This window comes from Parambassis ranga, chromosome 19, assembly GCF_900634625.1.
Source record: "Parambassis ranga chromosome 19, fParRan2.1, whole genome shotgun sequence".
Lineage (NCBI taxonomy): Eukaryota > Metazoa > Chordata > Actinopteri > Ambassidae > Parambassis > Parambassis ranga.
Window position 1 is genome coordinate 744,341 of NC_041039.1, and position 17,661 is coordinate 762,001.

Genomic DNA, 17,661 nt, shown 5'->3' on the forward strand with positions numbered 1-17,661 from the left:
TTCCCACTTATTTTTTTTGTATTTTTATTTACACTTGATGTGTTTTTATTTTTTGTAAAAATATTTGTATTGGGCCATAAAAAAAAATCTTCTCATTGAGTAAGTTTTTGTTTATCAGGCTAAAACCACATTTTGTTGGGCAATTCAGGTACAATTTATTCAATGATTAAGTAGCAGTCCAAGAGGGTTTTTGAAAGTAATTTTTAAGAAAAGAATTTACATGTGAATTAAGGTTAATCTTAATCTTAAATGTCAATTAAAAAGTGACATTAAAGGTTGTTTCATAAATTTGTCTAAATTCGTGCTCATTCAAGGATAGTATGATGAAGAGTTGAAAGACTTGTATGTTTCTGTGCGCAAAAGAAGGAATAAATAACAAAAAGAAAAAAACATTGGAATCGGCATTGGCCAAGTTGTTATGTTAAACATCGGTATCGGTATCGGCCCAGAATTTCACAATTGGTGCATCCGGTACAAAAAACCACTCTGGTCTCAGATGATAGGTTCTCTTCTAGTGTCAATTGTACGGGGGGTGAATTTTTTTACAACTCACTCGTTTCAATTGTATTCGGACTTACGCCTAATTATGGGCGTTGCCGCTTGAGTGACAGACAGTTGACGTATCACAGCGTGAGTTTCCTGCTTCCACGATCGCCCGCCCCCCTAAACCCCGCTCGTGCTCCCCCTCTTTGTCCATATTCGGAGTTTTAGTTGACGTGACGTGCCAACATGGCGGCGGTCATCACGTCCCGGAACCTCCCAATGAGACTCAAAACGGCTCTTCAGAAACAAAAGGGTGACGTAACGGAAGCTCTGTCCAAAGTTTTTTTTAATTTTTTTTTATTTTGGATACTGTATTAATACCAGAGGGAAATTTTTACAGCTGTCTATGTCATACAATGACATACAATGACCAAGAACACAGGAGGAGGAGTTGGGATTGAACCACCAACCTTCCAGTTACTAGACAACCCTGCTATACCACTGCGCCACTGTTGTCCCTATGCTTCTGTACTTTAACTTGAGTTAAAGTGTTTTTAACCCCTGTATCTATACTTCCATGTAAGTAATAAATTTGTGTACTTTTGATACCACTGGTAACTTCCCCATTAAAATAAATAGATTGGAACAGGGTGGTGACACATGAATATCTGAAATATTGAAACTTTTTAAGGGGTGACACATAAGTTGAATATGTTGACTAGGTTTCACCCTCACTGTCTGAATTAACTGGCTCTTGTGATGGGAACAAAGGATTGTGGGATAGTTTCTGCATATCCTCTGTTGTCATCTCTGTCATCTTCCCATCCATACCAAGCTGCATGGGCTGGATTAGGTTGGTCCTGAAAAGAAATAGTATCAAAAAAAGGTAAGTATAATATTATATTTCTAATTGGCAGACATCATATGTGCAGAGTGTAACTCAAACAAGATCACAGAATAATTTCTCACTCCACAGACCACCAGTCATATTTTATTTATTTATTTATTTAAATAAATAAATAAATAAATGACCACTTATTCATTTTAATTTTATTCAATTTATTCACACCCACACAAAGAGAGAGAGAGAGAGAGAGAAACATCAAAGCACTAAAGGCAAAGTTTTAAAGCCGTTTGTAACATTTGATCCTCTCCCTAAAGGGCAGAGTAGTCTATAATATTTCAAAGGATTGCCATCATTTGTTTGCTTGGGTTGTCCTTGTCTACCCTTAAAAATCCTGCTTATGTTTGGGTTCAGAAATATAAAAAAATATAGACATATAGAAAATACAAAAAAGTTCAGAAACCTTCAAGCACACTGCCTGTGTGTGTTTTCTGCTCTTACTGACCTTGACAATTTGTCAAACATTTTGACCAGCTTCATGGCTTCATACTCCTTTTGCTCCTCTGTCATTCCCTCCAGGGGATTGGGCTGCTCCTCTTCCACCACTCCTGTTATTGGATTTATACTGGGGAGAAAACAACATTAAATACAGGTGAAGCACATGGGCATAAGGAATCATTTTAATTTTAATTTAAAATAAAAAAAGATCAAAGTTTACCTAAAGTTAAATAATTACAGTATGCAGCTGTATAATGCTTTCAGGCACACTGGTCAATGTGAGGATGTGATTGTTACCCTTGATAAAAAATAATACATTTTAGGTAACTTGTAAACAATCGAGGTTAAACTATTCAAAAACAAACAAACCAGCATGTGAAGACGTAACTGCTATGCCATTCCAGACTGTGTTGCAGAGAATTTAACTTATATAAATTACAAATTAGCATGCCCACCGCTAACCACAGCCCATACCCTTGTGTAACATCAGACAGGTTACCACCAGTGAGTCAATATAGCATCTAGCCCTCTGACTTTGTTTAAACACAAATACTGTGTGTGTAACTAGAGTACAGCACTCAGGAGCTTCACTAAACAGCTTCACTAAAAACTTCGCCCGAAGATACATAATTCTATGAGCATAAAAGTGTGTTGGAGCAGCTACTAAATGGACTTGCAGGTAACAGAGTTTTTCTGGTGTTGATGGTTAATTTCTGTTTGAGATGACTGGGCTCACTCTTGAAAACAAGATAGGGTGCCCAGGGTAGGCCAGCTCCTTCTCCTTTGTGCTAATATTTGCTTCCTGGGCTCAGGCCAAATGTCAGGATGACTTGTTTTGTCCATCAAGTTTCACTAGATAACCCAGGCTGTATCTGTTATAAAAACACATTTTACTATGACTGGAAATACCCCATGGCTGTCTCTGTGTCAATGTAAGTGTAAGTGTTCCAATACTACTGACTGGGCCTTAGCCTCTCTGTACTCTTCTGTCTCAGAATCTTCATCCTCAGAGTAGTTCCCGGAGTCTCTGCCCCCCCCCAGAAGTCCTCTGGCAGCCAGCAGACCTGCAGCATTACCATATCCAGTATACTTAATGAACCTGGAAACTGTAGAGAAGAAGTATGTGTTAAAAATGGCTGCCCAGTTTTGATGGATTTCTTTCGTTAGGGCAGGTGGAGTGAGTGAGTACCATGCAGTATCATGTCAAACAGACATTTGACTCACCACTTTCTTTGCAGAGTACAAAGAGGAATTCTGCAGCGCAGTCTTTGACGTCAGTGTCGATGTGTGTCATGAGGCGGACTATTTTGTTCCTCAAAGCACTGCCCACCTCTGGCCTGTTTATTACATCACGTAATGGAGGTAGCACCTAAACATAATTACACACATACACACAAATTGTATAGAATAATATTTGTGCACTTGTTTTCATTGTGAAATCTCTGCCACTCAGTACTGACTTTTGACCTAAGGAACTTCCTTGTCTCTCTGTGGATGCGGGCACTCTCAGTCAGCAGGTTCAGTGATGGGAGCAGGGACTCCTTCAACTTATGTCCCTGGGAGATAGACACATACGTTTATCAATGCATAATGAATAGAGCCAGCCAGATCATCCATTTATTTCATTTGAAACATTTAGATGGCCAAAAAGATGGTTTTTCTCATGTTGTGCAAAAAACTGTTGATAAATAAAATTAGATAGTGTGATTTCAGGCAAAGCAAAGCAAACCAACCACAGCTGCACTTTGCCTGAGAATCTGTGATTGGTGCATTACCATAAAAAAGTGATCGCAGTAAGTTGTTGAATGAAATGAAATGTTTTTATGTGCAATTTAATTAACATTTCTGTGTTGATCTGTATTTCTTGTTAAAGCAAAAGAATCCGGCCAAGTACATACATACATACCACACTGTTGAGAAAATCAAACACTTCACCTCTGTCGCAATATGGCATGTGGCAGGGCTTGCAGCACATCACAGATTACAGGAGCAGCTCTAACACCATCAGCGCCGCAGACAGCCTGCCTGATGACCTTAACACTTTTTACGCCCGCTTCGACACCTCCACTGCCCACACAGAGAGGAGGCCCACAGACATCTGGACCACTGCATCCCCCTCACCCCCACCAGTCGTCTCAAAAGCCCAGGTAAACAAAGCTCTGATCACCTTGATCAGATCAACCCCTGCAAAGCGGAAGGACCAGACAATATTCCTGGACGAGCCCTCAGAGCATGTGCCAACGAGCTGACAGCCACTCTCACCTCCATATTCAACCTCTCCCTCACCCAGAGAATTGTCCCCTCCTGCTTCAAGACCACTACTATCGTCCCCCTCCCCAAGAAGAGTGGGAAGAGAGTGGAAATGAGGAAAGAGAGGAGACCATATCAGCCTTTGTTTATCTGGGGCCTGGAAGTGCAGAGGGTGAGCAGCTTCAAATATCTGGGGGTCCACATCACAGAGGACCTCACCTGGACTCTCAACACCACACAGCTGGTGAAGAAAGCTCAGCAGCAGCTGTACTTCCTGAGGAGGCTGAGGAAGTTTGGCATACAGCTGCGTCATTGAGTCCATCCTGACCAGTTGCATCACTGTGTGGTACGGCAGCTCTACCGCTATGGACCGCAAACGCCTGCAGAGAGTGGTGAAGACTGCGTCTAAGATCACCAGGACTCCTCTGCCCTCTCTGCAGAGCATCTACCAGCGCAGAGTCCACAGGAGAGCTGCCTCCATCATCAAGGACCCCACCCACCCCCAACAAGGTCTGTTCACTCTCCTCCCCTCAGGCTGGAGGTACAGGAGTATGAAGTGCAGGACCACCAGACTCAGGAACTCTTTCTTTCCCTATGCCATCAGACTCCTCAACAGCTGACAGGAGTCTGTAACAATGGACTGTACCCCACACATACACACTAACTGTTTACATACTGACATGTAACACACATACACACTGATTGTTTAGATACTGACATGTTTACACACTGACTGTTTACATGCTAACATGTTTACATGCAGTAACAGTAACTCCAATACTGTTTATCTATTTATTTCTTTATGCACCTTAATATCTAATCCAATAACTGCACATGTACAATTGTTTACCTCCTGTTTTTGCACTATGATGATCATTATCATTATCATATCATTCTCTGCTTAATTTGCACAACAGCTGATGTAGCACACATGCACATTTATGCACAGTTATATGTATATAGCTTCATTTACTTCCAAAGTTTATATTTTGTGTAGTTATTTGCATCTTTTTGCTCTTCAAATTGCTCTTTTGCAAATTATTCTATTTTGTTTTTCTTAAACCTTTATGGCATTCAGTGTGAGCAGCAAAGTAAGAATTTCATTGTACAGGGAAACCAGTTTCTTGATTGTGCATATGACAATAAACGCTTTGAATCTTAAATCTTGGAATAAGAATGTCCTAGAGGGGTTTCCGTAGACCTGATATTGCACATGCTCAGAAGCTGACTAAACTGACTCCATTTTGGAATCATTGCTGTTTGCATTTTGGCGGGCAAATGGGGGATCTGCTTCAAATGCATTCCTTCTCTGTCTGAGTATATTTTAATGTGCTCTGTGATGTTGGCTAATTAATGCATAGTGAGAGAGTGATATTGCTGGTCCAACTGTGTTTGTCTTGTGAAATTCTAGCATATATGAGTATCTTCGCTAACGTTAGCTAGCTAACGAGCTAGCCAATTAACAAAATTGCCAGATGACAGAAATGATCGATTTGACCTGCTTTCACTGTAGCACCGCTCATTCCATTAGATGCACTTTTTTTGTGCACATCTGAGTTGATAATTGAAATCTGAAAATCATGGGACGTCTGTTCTGATTAAGCACATCAGTGTTGATTGTTTTTTGAGTGTTTTGTTTTATGATTTTGGTGTTTTGGTGCACCCCCCCCCCCCCTTCTGACTGCCTTCTAGAAATTAAAACATGTTTTTCACACAACTGATGATAAAACTCAATGTTATTATTGGTACAAAATCCACACTCACTAAATCTGACAGTGACAGTATTTTGCTGATTATTGACAATTCCACTGCTCCTCCTTCTGGTGTCAAGAGTCTGGGTGTCGTCCTTGACAGCACTCTCTCCCTTAAGGCTCATATGAATGTAACCTGCTCTGCTTACTTTCACGACCTTATCAATCACGATATCAATCATCTCCATCCCTTACTCACACTCCATAGTACTGCTGTTCTTGTTCACGCCCTTGACACGTCCCATATTGACGACTGCAATTTTCTTATTGGTCTACCTCACAAGTTTCTCTATGAACTACAAGAACTCTGCTGCCCGTATCATCTGAGCATATCACACCCATCCTCAAGCAGCTCCACTGGCTCCCAGTCCACACACGAATTGATTTCAAAATTCTACTTCTAACCTTATTATAACAAAGTATTCATGTTTATAGACAGTCACATCTTACCCGATCAAGTTTTTTTTCCATGAATCCAAGCAACATGTTGACAGCGTCCATGTTGACTCCCATGTACTCGATAGAGCCTTGTTGCACTTTAGGTATTAGCAGTACATCCAAACAAGGCAGGGGTAGGTTGCCCAGCAGATTCACAACATGGCTGAAAAATGGGATAGACAGGTAAGAGAGAGTCGTGACTGCATTAAACAAGTCACCTATGCATGCATATAGCCTACTACCTGTGAAACTCCTCAGTCCGCTCCTCACCGTCTGCATAGCTCATTAGACAGTGTCTTAGTATGGCTCCCAAATGTCTGTACTCTGCTGCCTCTTCCTTCACACATAAGCATAAACATACACACATAGAATCATGAAGTACCCCAGTGACTGGCTAATCCAATTTCATGCATGTGAAACATTACATCACAAAATAAATTCTGAATAGAAAGCTAAACAAAATATTATTAATCTTTAGCTAGTTATATTAACCTAGTGAGCTATTCAATTAGAAAAACACTAGCAGCACTTACATAATCTCCTTTAATCTGAGAAAGGTGACCAAAAATTTACAGGGCCTCTTTTAGAATAATCACATTAACATGTTACCAGCCCTGAAACAACAACATTCCTGTCTGGATGCGTTTTCGCTCTTCAGATTATATATAGACCTAGACACATGTTAAGGAGTCATTCACAATGAATACAATTAGCAATGCAGATTAACATGAAGCAATCTCCTAGTTTGATCTATTTTGAAACTATATTCTGAGGGAGCACTGTTACATGGGCACAGAGATCACGCAGCACTTGAAAACCTCCAAATTCTGTCAACATACCAGCATGGCTGGCTACTAATAATTTTCCAACAGATAGCATGGTGCTTGATGCCACATATTTTCCAATGAGCGCGTGCTGGTGGGAGTGTGCTCACCTGTATGTGCGCACATCTGTGTGTGTGTGTGTGTATGTGTGTGTGTAACTCAGGCAGCCACTCTGGGGAGTTGCAAACGTCTTCAAAGATACCACCACTGTATATCAAAGAAATATTGTCAAGGTAATTAATATACAAACAGAGGAAGTCTGGAGGTGATTACTGCTTTCCTTTTAGCTCTGTGAGAGAGCAAAATGTATGACTACATGATAAAAACTCCCTGAACTGTAATTGTAGTAAACAAACAAAATAATTACCTCATCCACCTTGCGTCTGGTTGTGTCAAAGGTAATATTGAAAAGTATTTTAAGGATCTCCATAGTTAGTTCTGTCTGCTGTCGGCTCAGAGGGGGCAGTTCTTCGGGTGGGATGCCTTCTAACCCTGCCCTTGCTGTCTCCAGTGTATCTGGCCAACTCAGACCCAGTATGGAATCCAACTGGTTGCCTAAAACACACACAAGACAGCAAGTTTTCAACATTTTCTATATTAAATCCTTTGTTTCTTGTAACCTCATACAATTATGTTTGATTTTTCATTTTTGTTGGACATCAGAACAATAAAGAAAGAACCAGAATCAGAATTGTATTGTCATTGTACAACAAGGTTAGAAGTTCAGCCTAAAAGTGCAGACCATATTTAACATTTAACAGATGACATACATAGCTACAATACAAGTCACATACGTGCTTGTTGTATTTGTATGATTGTACCAGTAGGTATGTAGGTAACAAGTATGTAGTATGTTCGCTCATACATGAAAATCTGAAAACAGATGATGTTACAAGGTGGATCATGATTTAACTTCAGTGTTTGCAAAATTTTCAGCATGTCCACAGTGCAGGCAGAATGTAAGTATGTATGTGGGAAAAAACTTTGTAGTTTAGCTTTAGGTCGAATTCCTTTATTGTAAAAGGCACATGATTCCTCATCCTCATCCTGGCTAATGAGTGTCAGGTTAATACTTTCACTGACTGGTCAGTACAGTAAATGAATTACCTAGGAGACTGATACCATGAAGATTTTGTGTCAGCTGTGACCTGATGTCTGTTTTCAGAGCAGTCAGCAGGAAGGTGAGGCGCAGGTCAAAGAAACGTACCTGAGCAGACAAAGCATGCACAAAGAACAGTGACTGTGCACTTGACATCAATATTTCTCAGTCATTCTATTTTTGGATTAGTGGTGCAGATATTTAGTAGTAGTAGTAGTTATATATTAATAATATATATAATTAATAGTTATAGTAGTTTAATAGTTACTTAATTAATAGTTATAATAGTTATATATTTTGCCCTATTGTTATTACAAATTGTATCTAATTGATGCCCATACCTCATGAGTCCATGTGGAGTCATGACACTGCTTAAGCCTTTTTGCCAGACCTTTAATCAGCTGCAGGTCTCCTGCCACCACCTGTCATCCACACATTTTACAGATCAGCACCAGCCAAATAAAATGTTGTGATTTATGAGCACAGCACACTGACCTGTCCTGTCTCATTGTGTAGAAGGATGTTACAGATTGACTTGAGAGCCTCAGCAATCACATCCTGATCTGGATTTTCCGAAGAAGGGGAAGATTCCTTAACCATCTCACTGGAGTCTTCTTCTGCTGCTTCTCCATCTCCTCCCTCTCCATCCACTGGAAGGAGAAATTCACATTTAACTGGTATTGTATTGGCTTTTCAAAAAGAAATATAAAAAATGGTGGACAAAAACTTTTTAACTTCACCGTTCTTCTTCCCTTCTTTATCTTTGGTAATGCACCTTGCTTCCATTAAATGAAACAGAATCATCTTTAATTGTATTACAACTACACACAAGTTGAATAAACAAAGAGCATAAATAAAAGAAGCATACAAACTCATTGTTGCTATAACCAGTAAAATAAATGTTTAAATTGTAAATAACAAAAAAGAATGTATAATCATAGGTTATTTGTATGTTAATTTGTATGTTATGTAAATGCTAAGAAAGCGCATTTTAAATGTAAGAAAACATTTTTTTAGTCTTAAAACCTTGTAAATGTATGCACTCTATATTTACAGTTTCCAGGTTACCTTGAAAAGGTGATACAAAAAGGTGATACAAAAACAAAAAATGATTAGTGTACATGAGATTTACATCACATTTACAAACAAAAAGTAAAACAAACAAAAAGTAAAACCCTTGAGGTGAAGAAGGAAACTACCTTGCCCCTGTGGATGGCTGCCTACAGATGTGGCAGTGATGGCCACAGCGATTCCAGCATAGCGGGCAAGGGTGGACATGGCAGAGCGGTTGATGAATGGATCCAGGCATTGTTTGTCTCGGGTCAAGATTCGAACAGTTTCTAGACAGGCCAGCTGGCAGGAGGGTTGCAACTCCCTGTTTAGGAAACCAATCACCAACTCCCCCAAGTGCTGTGTCACACAATGAAAATATACTTAGGCCTTTTTACTGTGAGAAACTGGGAAACATAAGATTTTACAGACACCTGGCTGTCTGAAAGTTATTAGTATGTGTTTGACGTAGCAGGCAGATAGATGGAACTGGTTTCCTAATGTCTGCTAAACTGACTTGTAATTAATTCTACAGTCTGTGTGCAGGTGTAAACTTATTGTCAAGGAGGTGTTTGTTAGACAAAGAAGCAGTGGCAGTGGCACATCTTTCTCTGTGCCTTCTACATGTAGCCACAGGTACAATGTTAGTGGTTGTTAAGTTTCTGGCATAAGAAAGCACTGATCAATGTCAGAAACCAAACACAAAGTCCTTATTAGTCTATCTCTCTTTATTACATTAGTTGCACTACAAAATTGCAAATTGCACGACCTAAGTATCTAGATCCAGAGAACTTAATCCAGCTGCCCAAAAAAGTATTTTGTTCTATTACATGAATATTCTTCATAATATGCATAAAGCTGGGATGCACTATAACATTACAACATAATTTATACTTCCTTACATAAATGAATATTGTGACTAAAATGACTAAAATAGTTGGTGCTGCAATTATTTTATCTGAGAGTCAAGTAAATGGCTTTTGCAGAGCTCACAGAGTCCTACTGTTGTCATTTTATAATGTTATATCATAGGTTTACTCTCAGCACCTCAGCCATGTGACATATCACATTACATTGTGTGCAGAGGACTGTCAAAACAATGTGACCACATGTAGTAAAAAGTCCTGGTGCTTTTTGCATACTATCTGAAATGCTATGTATAGGAGATATTAATTCTTTTTTTCTGGCATACTTAACACTACAGTTGAGAATATTTTTACACTCAACCCTCCTTTCCGTAACTTCCGTAACTCATTTAACAATAGAGCTCTGCTGTTTGTCAACCCTGTTTCTAGTCTGCTTTTTACAGGCTTGTAAACCACTAAGTAGCAAAGTCTCAGTACTGAACAATGAAACCTTGTTTGTAGAGAATTATATTATACCATTTTGAACGAAACAAAACAGACATCTGAAGTCAGATGAATCAATTGTGGGCTCCGGAAGAGCACAACATGTTGCTCATTGCACTTTCATGCCATTCGTAAAGCTATTTCCTGAAGTACACACACAGTGCAACTTAAGCAATAGAATCAAAGATTGCAAAAACTATATCTGTAACATTGCCAGGGGTATCTGTGTATGTCTTTTCTCTTTGATTGTAGAAAATAGTCTTCACCAAACAAAATAAAATAAAATTGTGAGAAAAATTCTGAAAAGCATACCTCTCTGTTCTGCTCCTCCTCCCTGCTGAATGTAAAACACAGGTTCATCTGAAAGGAAGCAAAGTAGAAGGCTCAAAGACAGATGGAAAAATCGAAAGATATGAAAACACATGTATAAAACAATTAGGTTAGAATAAATATTTTGAAGTACAAGCGCCAGAACTTGATAAAGACTGAAGCTACAGCTATAGCTATCTCTTAATAGAAGGACTAGTCTTTATGAATGTTAAAAAGCTTGATGCAAGCATCCTCCCTAAAAATACATCTCCTGTCACCCTCTGTGGCTTTATTTGTCTCTCTGTCCATCCTTTCTACTGTCTTTTTCTTTTCATTTCTCCTTGTGTCACAATCATTCATAACAATATGAAACTAGTCTAATATTTTGCCCCCTGTGCCTCCAACACAGTTCTGATCCATGGAGGTATGAACTCCACTAGGCCTGTGTAGCTAGCTGGGAGCACATAATTGAAGTTGTGAGAAGTGGCATGCATAGATTAAACGACGAAGATTAGATGCTGGATTGAACTAAGGGGCCAAGTCAGCATTTTGAACTACCGTATTTTCACGACCATAAGGCGCACCGCATTATAAGGCGCAGTGTCAGTTACACGGTCTATTTCTGTCCTCAGCGCATATACAAGGCGCACCGTACTACAAGGCGCAGGTTACGCTAAAACATACCAGTACGTAAATTCAGTAAAAACCGGCTGGATATCAGCGAGGAGCCGGTGCAGCCTCTCTCTCAACGGTGGCAGCGACAGAGAAACAGCGTGTGTTTCTATGGGCAGAGCAGTGGCTGCTCCTGAATGCCTGTTGTGATTCCAACTTTATCTTTACACTTTATTAACAAATAAAGACCATCTTTGGATATAAATTGCACCACAGTGATTCCTAATTCATTATTGCTCTGAAATTATGCCGGCTTTCACAAAAGCTCGGACAACAGTCACTGAGACGCTAAGACGCATGCTACGCTAAAACATACCAGTACGTAAATAAAAAGGTAACGGGACAAAAACATAGAGTTAAGTCGAACTTTATTACAGCTATGTACAATACACTCACATTTTAATCAATCCTCTCCCGCAAACCCATCAAAGTCCTCATCTTCAGCGTCAGAATAAAACAACTGTGCGAGTGCTTGCATACCAGCTTCCCTCTCATCGCTGTCAGAGTCACTGTCGTTGCCGGCTGGCTGTTCATTTTAAATTTTAGACTTTTAGGTGCGCCTTATTGTCGTGAAAATACGGTAGTTTTTGTGTTACTTAAACCATTTCTGACCCATGGTTGCTGCTGAAAGACCACTGCCATCAGACAAGACTGGCAACAATGCTTAGCTAGAAAAGTTAAGAAACAAGCAAGTACAGTAATTTGTCATGATCCAGTGTTAGTGTGATCCTTAGTTTCTTGGTTATTTTAGTATAATTTTATTTTGTTTTTTTTTGGTATTATTTGTAGACTGCTCAAAAAAATCCTGATGAGGCAGCAGATGTTGTCCTGAGGGATCTCCTCCCAGACCTAGATTAAAGCATCAGTCAACTCCTGGACAGTCTGTGGTGCAACGTGGCGTTGATGGAACGAGACATGATGTCCCAGATGTGCTCGATTGGATTCAGGTCTGTGGTACATGCAGGCCAGTCCATAGCATCAATGCCTTCATCAACAGGAACTACTGACACACTTCAGCCACATGAGGCCTAAAGGGCCATCAGAAAAATCCAGGGCCCATTGCACCAGCATATGGTCTCACAATGGGTCTGAGGATCTCCTCCTGGTACCTTATGGCAGTCAGTGTACCTCTGGCTATCACATGGAGGGTTGCTCTCCAAAGAAATGCCTCCCCACACCATTACTGACCCACGACTCTCATTCTGGAGGACGTTGCAGGCAAGAGAACATTCTCCACCATGTCTCCAGACTCCGTCACGTCTGTTACATGTGCTCAGTGTGAACCTGCTCTTATCCGTGAGGAGCACAGGGCGCTAATGGCGAATCTGCCAATCTTGGTGTTTTCTGGCAAATGCCAATCATTCAGCCCCCTCCATGTCTCCTGGTGTACTGGCCTGTCTCCTGGCCTGCTCCTCCATGCTCTGGACACGGCTGACAGACACAGCAAACCATTTTTGCCACAGCTCTCATTGATGTGCCATCCTGGATGAGCTGCACTACCTGAGCAACTTGTGTGGGTTGTAGACCCGCCTCATGCTACCTGTAGGGGTTAGAGCACTGACAAAATGCAAAAGTGAGCAAAATATCAGTCAGAAAGGATGAGAACAGAGAAATGGAGTGCTGTGGTCAGCACCTGCAGAACCTCTCCTTTATAGGGGTTGTCTTGATAATCGCCTCTCATTTCCACCTGTTGTCTGTTCTATTTGCACAACAGCAGCTGAAATTGATTCACAATCAGTGTTGCTTCCTAACTGGACAGGCTGATTTCACTGAAGTGTGACTGACTTGGAGTTACATTGTGTTGTTTTAAAGGTATTCCATTTTTTTTGAGCAGTGTATTTTCATGGGTTGTTTTGGATATTTCCTGTTTTGAAAGGCTCTGTTCCCTTGTGTTTACTTCCTCTTGTGTTCCCTCCTTGTTGATAACCTGCCCCACCCTGATGTGTCTCACCTATGTCTCGTTGTCTCTCCTACATCATTATAATTGTATAATGATGTAGGGAGAGCATAAACTAATAAAGATGATGACACATCACAACCTTGTACCAGTAACAGCACACTTCAGTCACATTTAGTTTCTTATTCCTTTATCTACTACATCAGTGTTTCCCTAGTGTAACACACCCTTGTGTCCTGATGTTCCATTACTTTAATATTATTGTTGCTGATAAGAATACCATCAGGTAGCTATGTGCACTAGCCTATACTAGGCGAGGCTGAAGCTAGTAACAGATGCAGTCATATTCATTGGAAACTATGCACTTTGAAATATCCACAGACAATAAATATCATAAGTGTGAACTTGGCCTAATTCTTGGCCTTACAATATGATTTACAACATAATTCATAAAAGTAGAATGGAAGGACGAGCCTTTAGCTATGAGGCACCGCTACTATGGAACCAGTTACCAATCTGGGTCTGAGAGGCAGACGCCGCCTCCACCTTTAAGACTAAGACTTAAAACCTTTCTGTTTAGTAAAGCATACAGTTAGCCTCAAACATAGTGTGTAGGGCTGATAGATATAGAAACACTTCTTGACATACAGCCACAGGTAGAATAGAATACTAACTCTAGTCTTAATGCATCAAATGAACACTGAAACAATGTGGAACTGTATAGTTCTGTACCAGTGATGTTTTCTTCAGGTTGGCATTAAAATAATGTCATATGTTTTTAATTAATGTTGTAGTGTTGTATAAATATAAAAAGACTTGAGGTTCTCTGCAGTTAGGTAGAAAACAAATGCACTTGTATTTGTATTGCAAAAATTCATGCATCTATAATTAGTTTGATTGCAGAGATTGCATGTTCTTCGATTTCTTTATTTTTCTTTTTTTTTCTTTTTTCTTCCGTACACTTTTTGGCTCAGTGTATCTTGGGCTATTGAAACCGTTTAAATATCAAAATGTTTAGCTTATTGAGGACATGATGGGTCAACTTTTAGTTTGTTTCAGCTATTTATAGTTTTTAAAATATTTAGCGTTTTAAAATATTAATTTTACATTGAAGTCTATGAGAGAGCCTTTCAGAGTCATCAACTTTTAATAGTTTTCAGTGCCTGCATATTTTCAGCTACAGAAAACTTTTTATAGTTCTACTGTTTATAGTTTTAAAATGGTTAAGAGTTTTATACTAAGTGGTTTTTGAGGTCTCCTCAGAGTTTAACATTAGTGTGTATTGTACAGAATCTTCAAAGGCAGAGTGGGTGATGTCATCACTCAGAGTGTGCACATCAAAATAATTTAGTCTCCCTATGCCTCAGCTATGATTCCAACATCAGACAGCAGACCTGCTATTCAAAGCAATTATTCAGCTCCTGTTCAGCGTAATTCAGCTGCTGTTATGACTGATTCAGCTTATGTTTAGAATTATTCAGCTGCTTTTATGACTAATTCAGTTTATGTCCAGATTAATTCAGTCATTTTTTTATGACTGATTCAGCTGTTTTTATTTCTGATTCAGTTTATGTTTAATAATTTCAGCTTCTATTCACATGCATTCTGATGTGTTTTTTCATATTTTTAGAGTTCAAAGCAATCGTTCAGAAAAGCATTCAAAGCAATGCTTCAGCTTCTGCAATCAAAGTTGCATTTTCTTCAGGAAATGCTTTTTCTAGTTTTGAATGTTGACATTTCAACATTGAAACAATTACATAATAAGAATACAGATTTAACTCTGCATGGTTTATTTAAGGTAAAGGTAAATTCACCAACAAAAACAAAAACTGAACAGACTATTTACCATATATCCCAGGAACTTATGTAACACTAAGCTTTTCATCTCTAAGCTATTTTGTAAAGTAGGATTGACAGAGCTGTCTGTAACTCTATTTGTGCTTCAGAAGATCTAATCCTATTGCCTTTCAGATCAACTCCTACACTGTGAGAGCAATGTCGGTCCTCTTGTGAAACCATTGGAATTGTGTTGGTGCTGTCAATTGACTAAACAAATACATTAATAAATCAAATAATGTTCTATAATGAGGAATGGGACTTCCTCTGATTCACTCCTTTTCAGGCAGTGGTTCAACAAATCGGAGCTGTATAGTAAACAAGGATTATGATGGCTTTTCTAATCCAAAGCAAGTTTTAATACCTTAACCAAACAAAAAGTGAAAGCAATCTAAAAAAACGCAGACAAAACCAAAGTAAACAGTGAGTTAGTTAAAAAATGTTAAGTACAAAAGCCATGTCTCCAGACAAGAAGAGATCCCAGCAGCCCTGGCCCCCAGAGTGAGACTTCACCACCCTTTCCTCCTTTTGCAGCAGCCTTCAGGCAAATTCTCATGATCAGAAACAATTGTGGTGCAATATAGTATGGCAGTCACATTTATGTTGTGTTGCAATATGGAGTTGTGCATTTCAACACATGCAGATAATTAATGCTGTGTGCATGGAGCATTGCACTTTTATACTTCTTTTCACCATTTGTATATTTGAAATGTAGTCATGCCTAGTCATGCCTATATCTGCTCTTTGTTTCTCCCTTATGTCTGCATGCAAACAAGCAAAACAGCAGCAAATTAATAAAGCATCTTCATTTAACAATTAAAATGTGCTGTGCAAAGTAACAGTTTATTTTTATTAAGATGATAAAAAGCTAATGTGACCAGAAGTTAAAGTAAACCTGGAGCAGCAAAGAAGAAAAAAAAACAGAAAAAGGGCCAGTGAAAGCATTTCTGTTGTGACTGTGCATCCAGCTATTTCTGATGTTGATGATGTGTGACGACAAAATAAAATATAATTTAGTTAATGAACACGGAATGTCTGTCACAGCAAACAACACGGACAGACTCATATTAATTCATCCAACAGCTCCTGAGCTGAATATTTCTCCCAGGAGTTGCAACAAAGTGTCATCTGGTGATCTCCGTGTCCGCTGGGCGTTCGACCATTACAGTGGGATGACACTGCATGTCAGAGTTATGTAAAGCTGTTCTGCTGTCTGGTAAAAAATAAACAGCTTTCCCGCTGTTTAAACACACAGGTCTAGCTGGTCAGAAGCTATGCGCAGAAAGCGTATAATGTTTACCTCCTTGTTGTAGCTCTGTAAAGCCTTCAAAGCCACGTCTTGCTCTCCGGTCTCCATTTGGTCTATGATGACATTTAAATCCATTTTCATCGTCATTAAAATAGCTGATGCCTCTTCCAGGTTTCACCGTCAGCCGTATCGCCTGCGTGTGTGACTGTTCGTGTTTGTATGGCTTGTGGCGTCTGTAGTATACCTTATACAGTCTGTGGTAGGATATATGCTCTATGGCTTGTCGCCACCCACAAGATTACTGATGATTAAATCCCAATGAGTAGGCGACAGCAGATTAGTGGAAGGGATTAGTTGAAAACTAAGTGCTGCGTTTAGGGACCTAGGTGGGGTGGTACAAAACGATTTCTTAAAAGAAAAATCCAACCGAATTTAACACCTCGCATGTAGTGTGAACCAAAATAAATCAAAATAAGATTACAAATAGAAAATAATGATAGTAGGCTTATAAATAAACAAATCAATCAATTCAAAATAGCCCAATGTTTTTCAAAAAAACTATTATATTTATACCATATATAAATAAATAACCATTTATTTCAGGGTTGATCTGTAGCTTTGAGAGCTTTTTAAAAAATATGTTTATATATGTATGTCACTAAATTGAAATAAGTAGGAGAGGAAGTGGCAACCACTATTACAAGCCTATGGAAAAAGAGCAGCTAGTATTTAAATATTTTGGCTTTTGAAAAAGGCGTGGAAAATCATATTGACAATTAATAGGCTACTTATAACAAAAGTTAAAGATTTTAACCTTAACAGGATGTGTGGTCAGATTTGAATAAAGAACTGCCAAAGGACCATCAATACAAAGGGCCTTTATCAGCCATTGTGGATTCCAACTGACCGGGCATGAACAGTAAAGGATAACAAAAACAGGCCTTTTGCATTGCTAATGCATTCCTCAACTGACAGTTCACAACATACAGAAAATAGTTGAAGACGAAATAAACGCTGATGAGCAGGTTCTGAAGGACACCAGCATGCTACAGCAGAAAAAAATGTGTCTTTCCCATATGATGTGTAGCCGTAATGTGATTTGACCATTTGAG

General features: G+C 39.3%; 1 protein-coding gene across 1 annotated transcript; it reads right to left on the reverse strand.

Annotated features, from left to right (window-relative positions):
* Positions 1–933: 933 nt before the first annotated feature.
* ric8a (RIC8 guanine nucleotide exchange factor A) lies at positions 934–16,717 on the reverse strand. Its single transcript, XM_028432166.1, has 14 exons — positions 16,601–16,717; positions 10,899–10,946; positions 9,387–9,597; positions 8,683–8,837; positions 8,529–8,609; positions 8,196–8,295; positions 7,456–7,643; positions 6,507–6,601; positions 6,277–6,427; positions 3,286–3,381; positions 3,050–3,194; positions 2,787–2,931; positions 1,833–1,952; positions 934–1,343 (listed from the first exon to the last, which is right to left on the reverse strand). Exons 1-14 carry the CDS (start codon positions 16,694–16,696, stop codon positions 1,202–1,204), a joined length of 1,773 nt encoding a protein of 590 aa, XP_028287967.1. The 5' UTR covers positions 16,697–16,717; the 3' UTR covers positions 934–1,201.
* Between the last annotated feature and the right edge of the window lie 944 nt (positions 16,718–17,661).

What these genes read in the sequence shown, in the direction of transcription:
- ric8a (XM_028432166.1), bottom strand. Translation starts at nt 16,696, where the DNA reads ATGACGATGAAAATGGATTTAAATGTCATCATAGACCAAATGGAGACC. An exon ending in AGGAGGAGCAGAACAGAGAG is followed by an intron (nt 9,598 to 10,898) that starts GTATGCTTTTCA and finishes TGTGTGACACAG; the next exon opens with CACTTGGGGGAGTTGGTGAT. An exon ending in TACAGAGAGGCTAAGGCCCA is followed by an intron (nt 1,953 to 2,786) that starts GTCAGTAGTATT and finishes TTTTCTCCCCAG; the next exon opens with TATAAATCCAATAACAGGAG.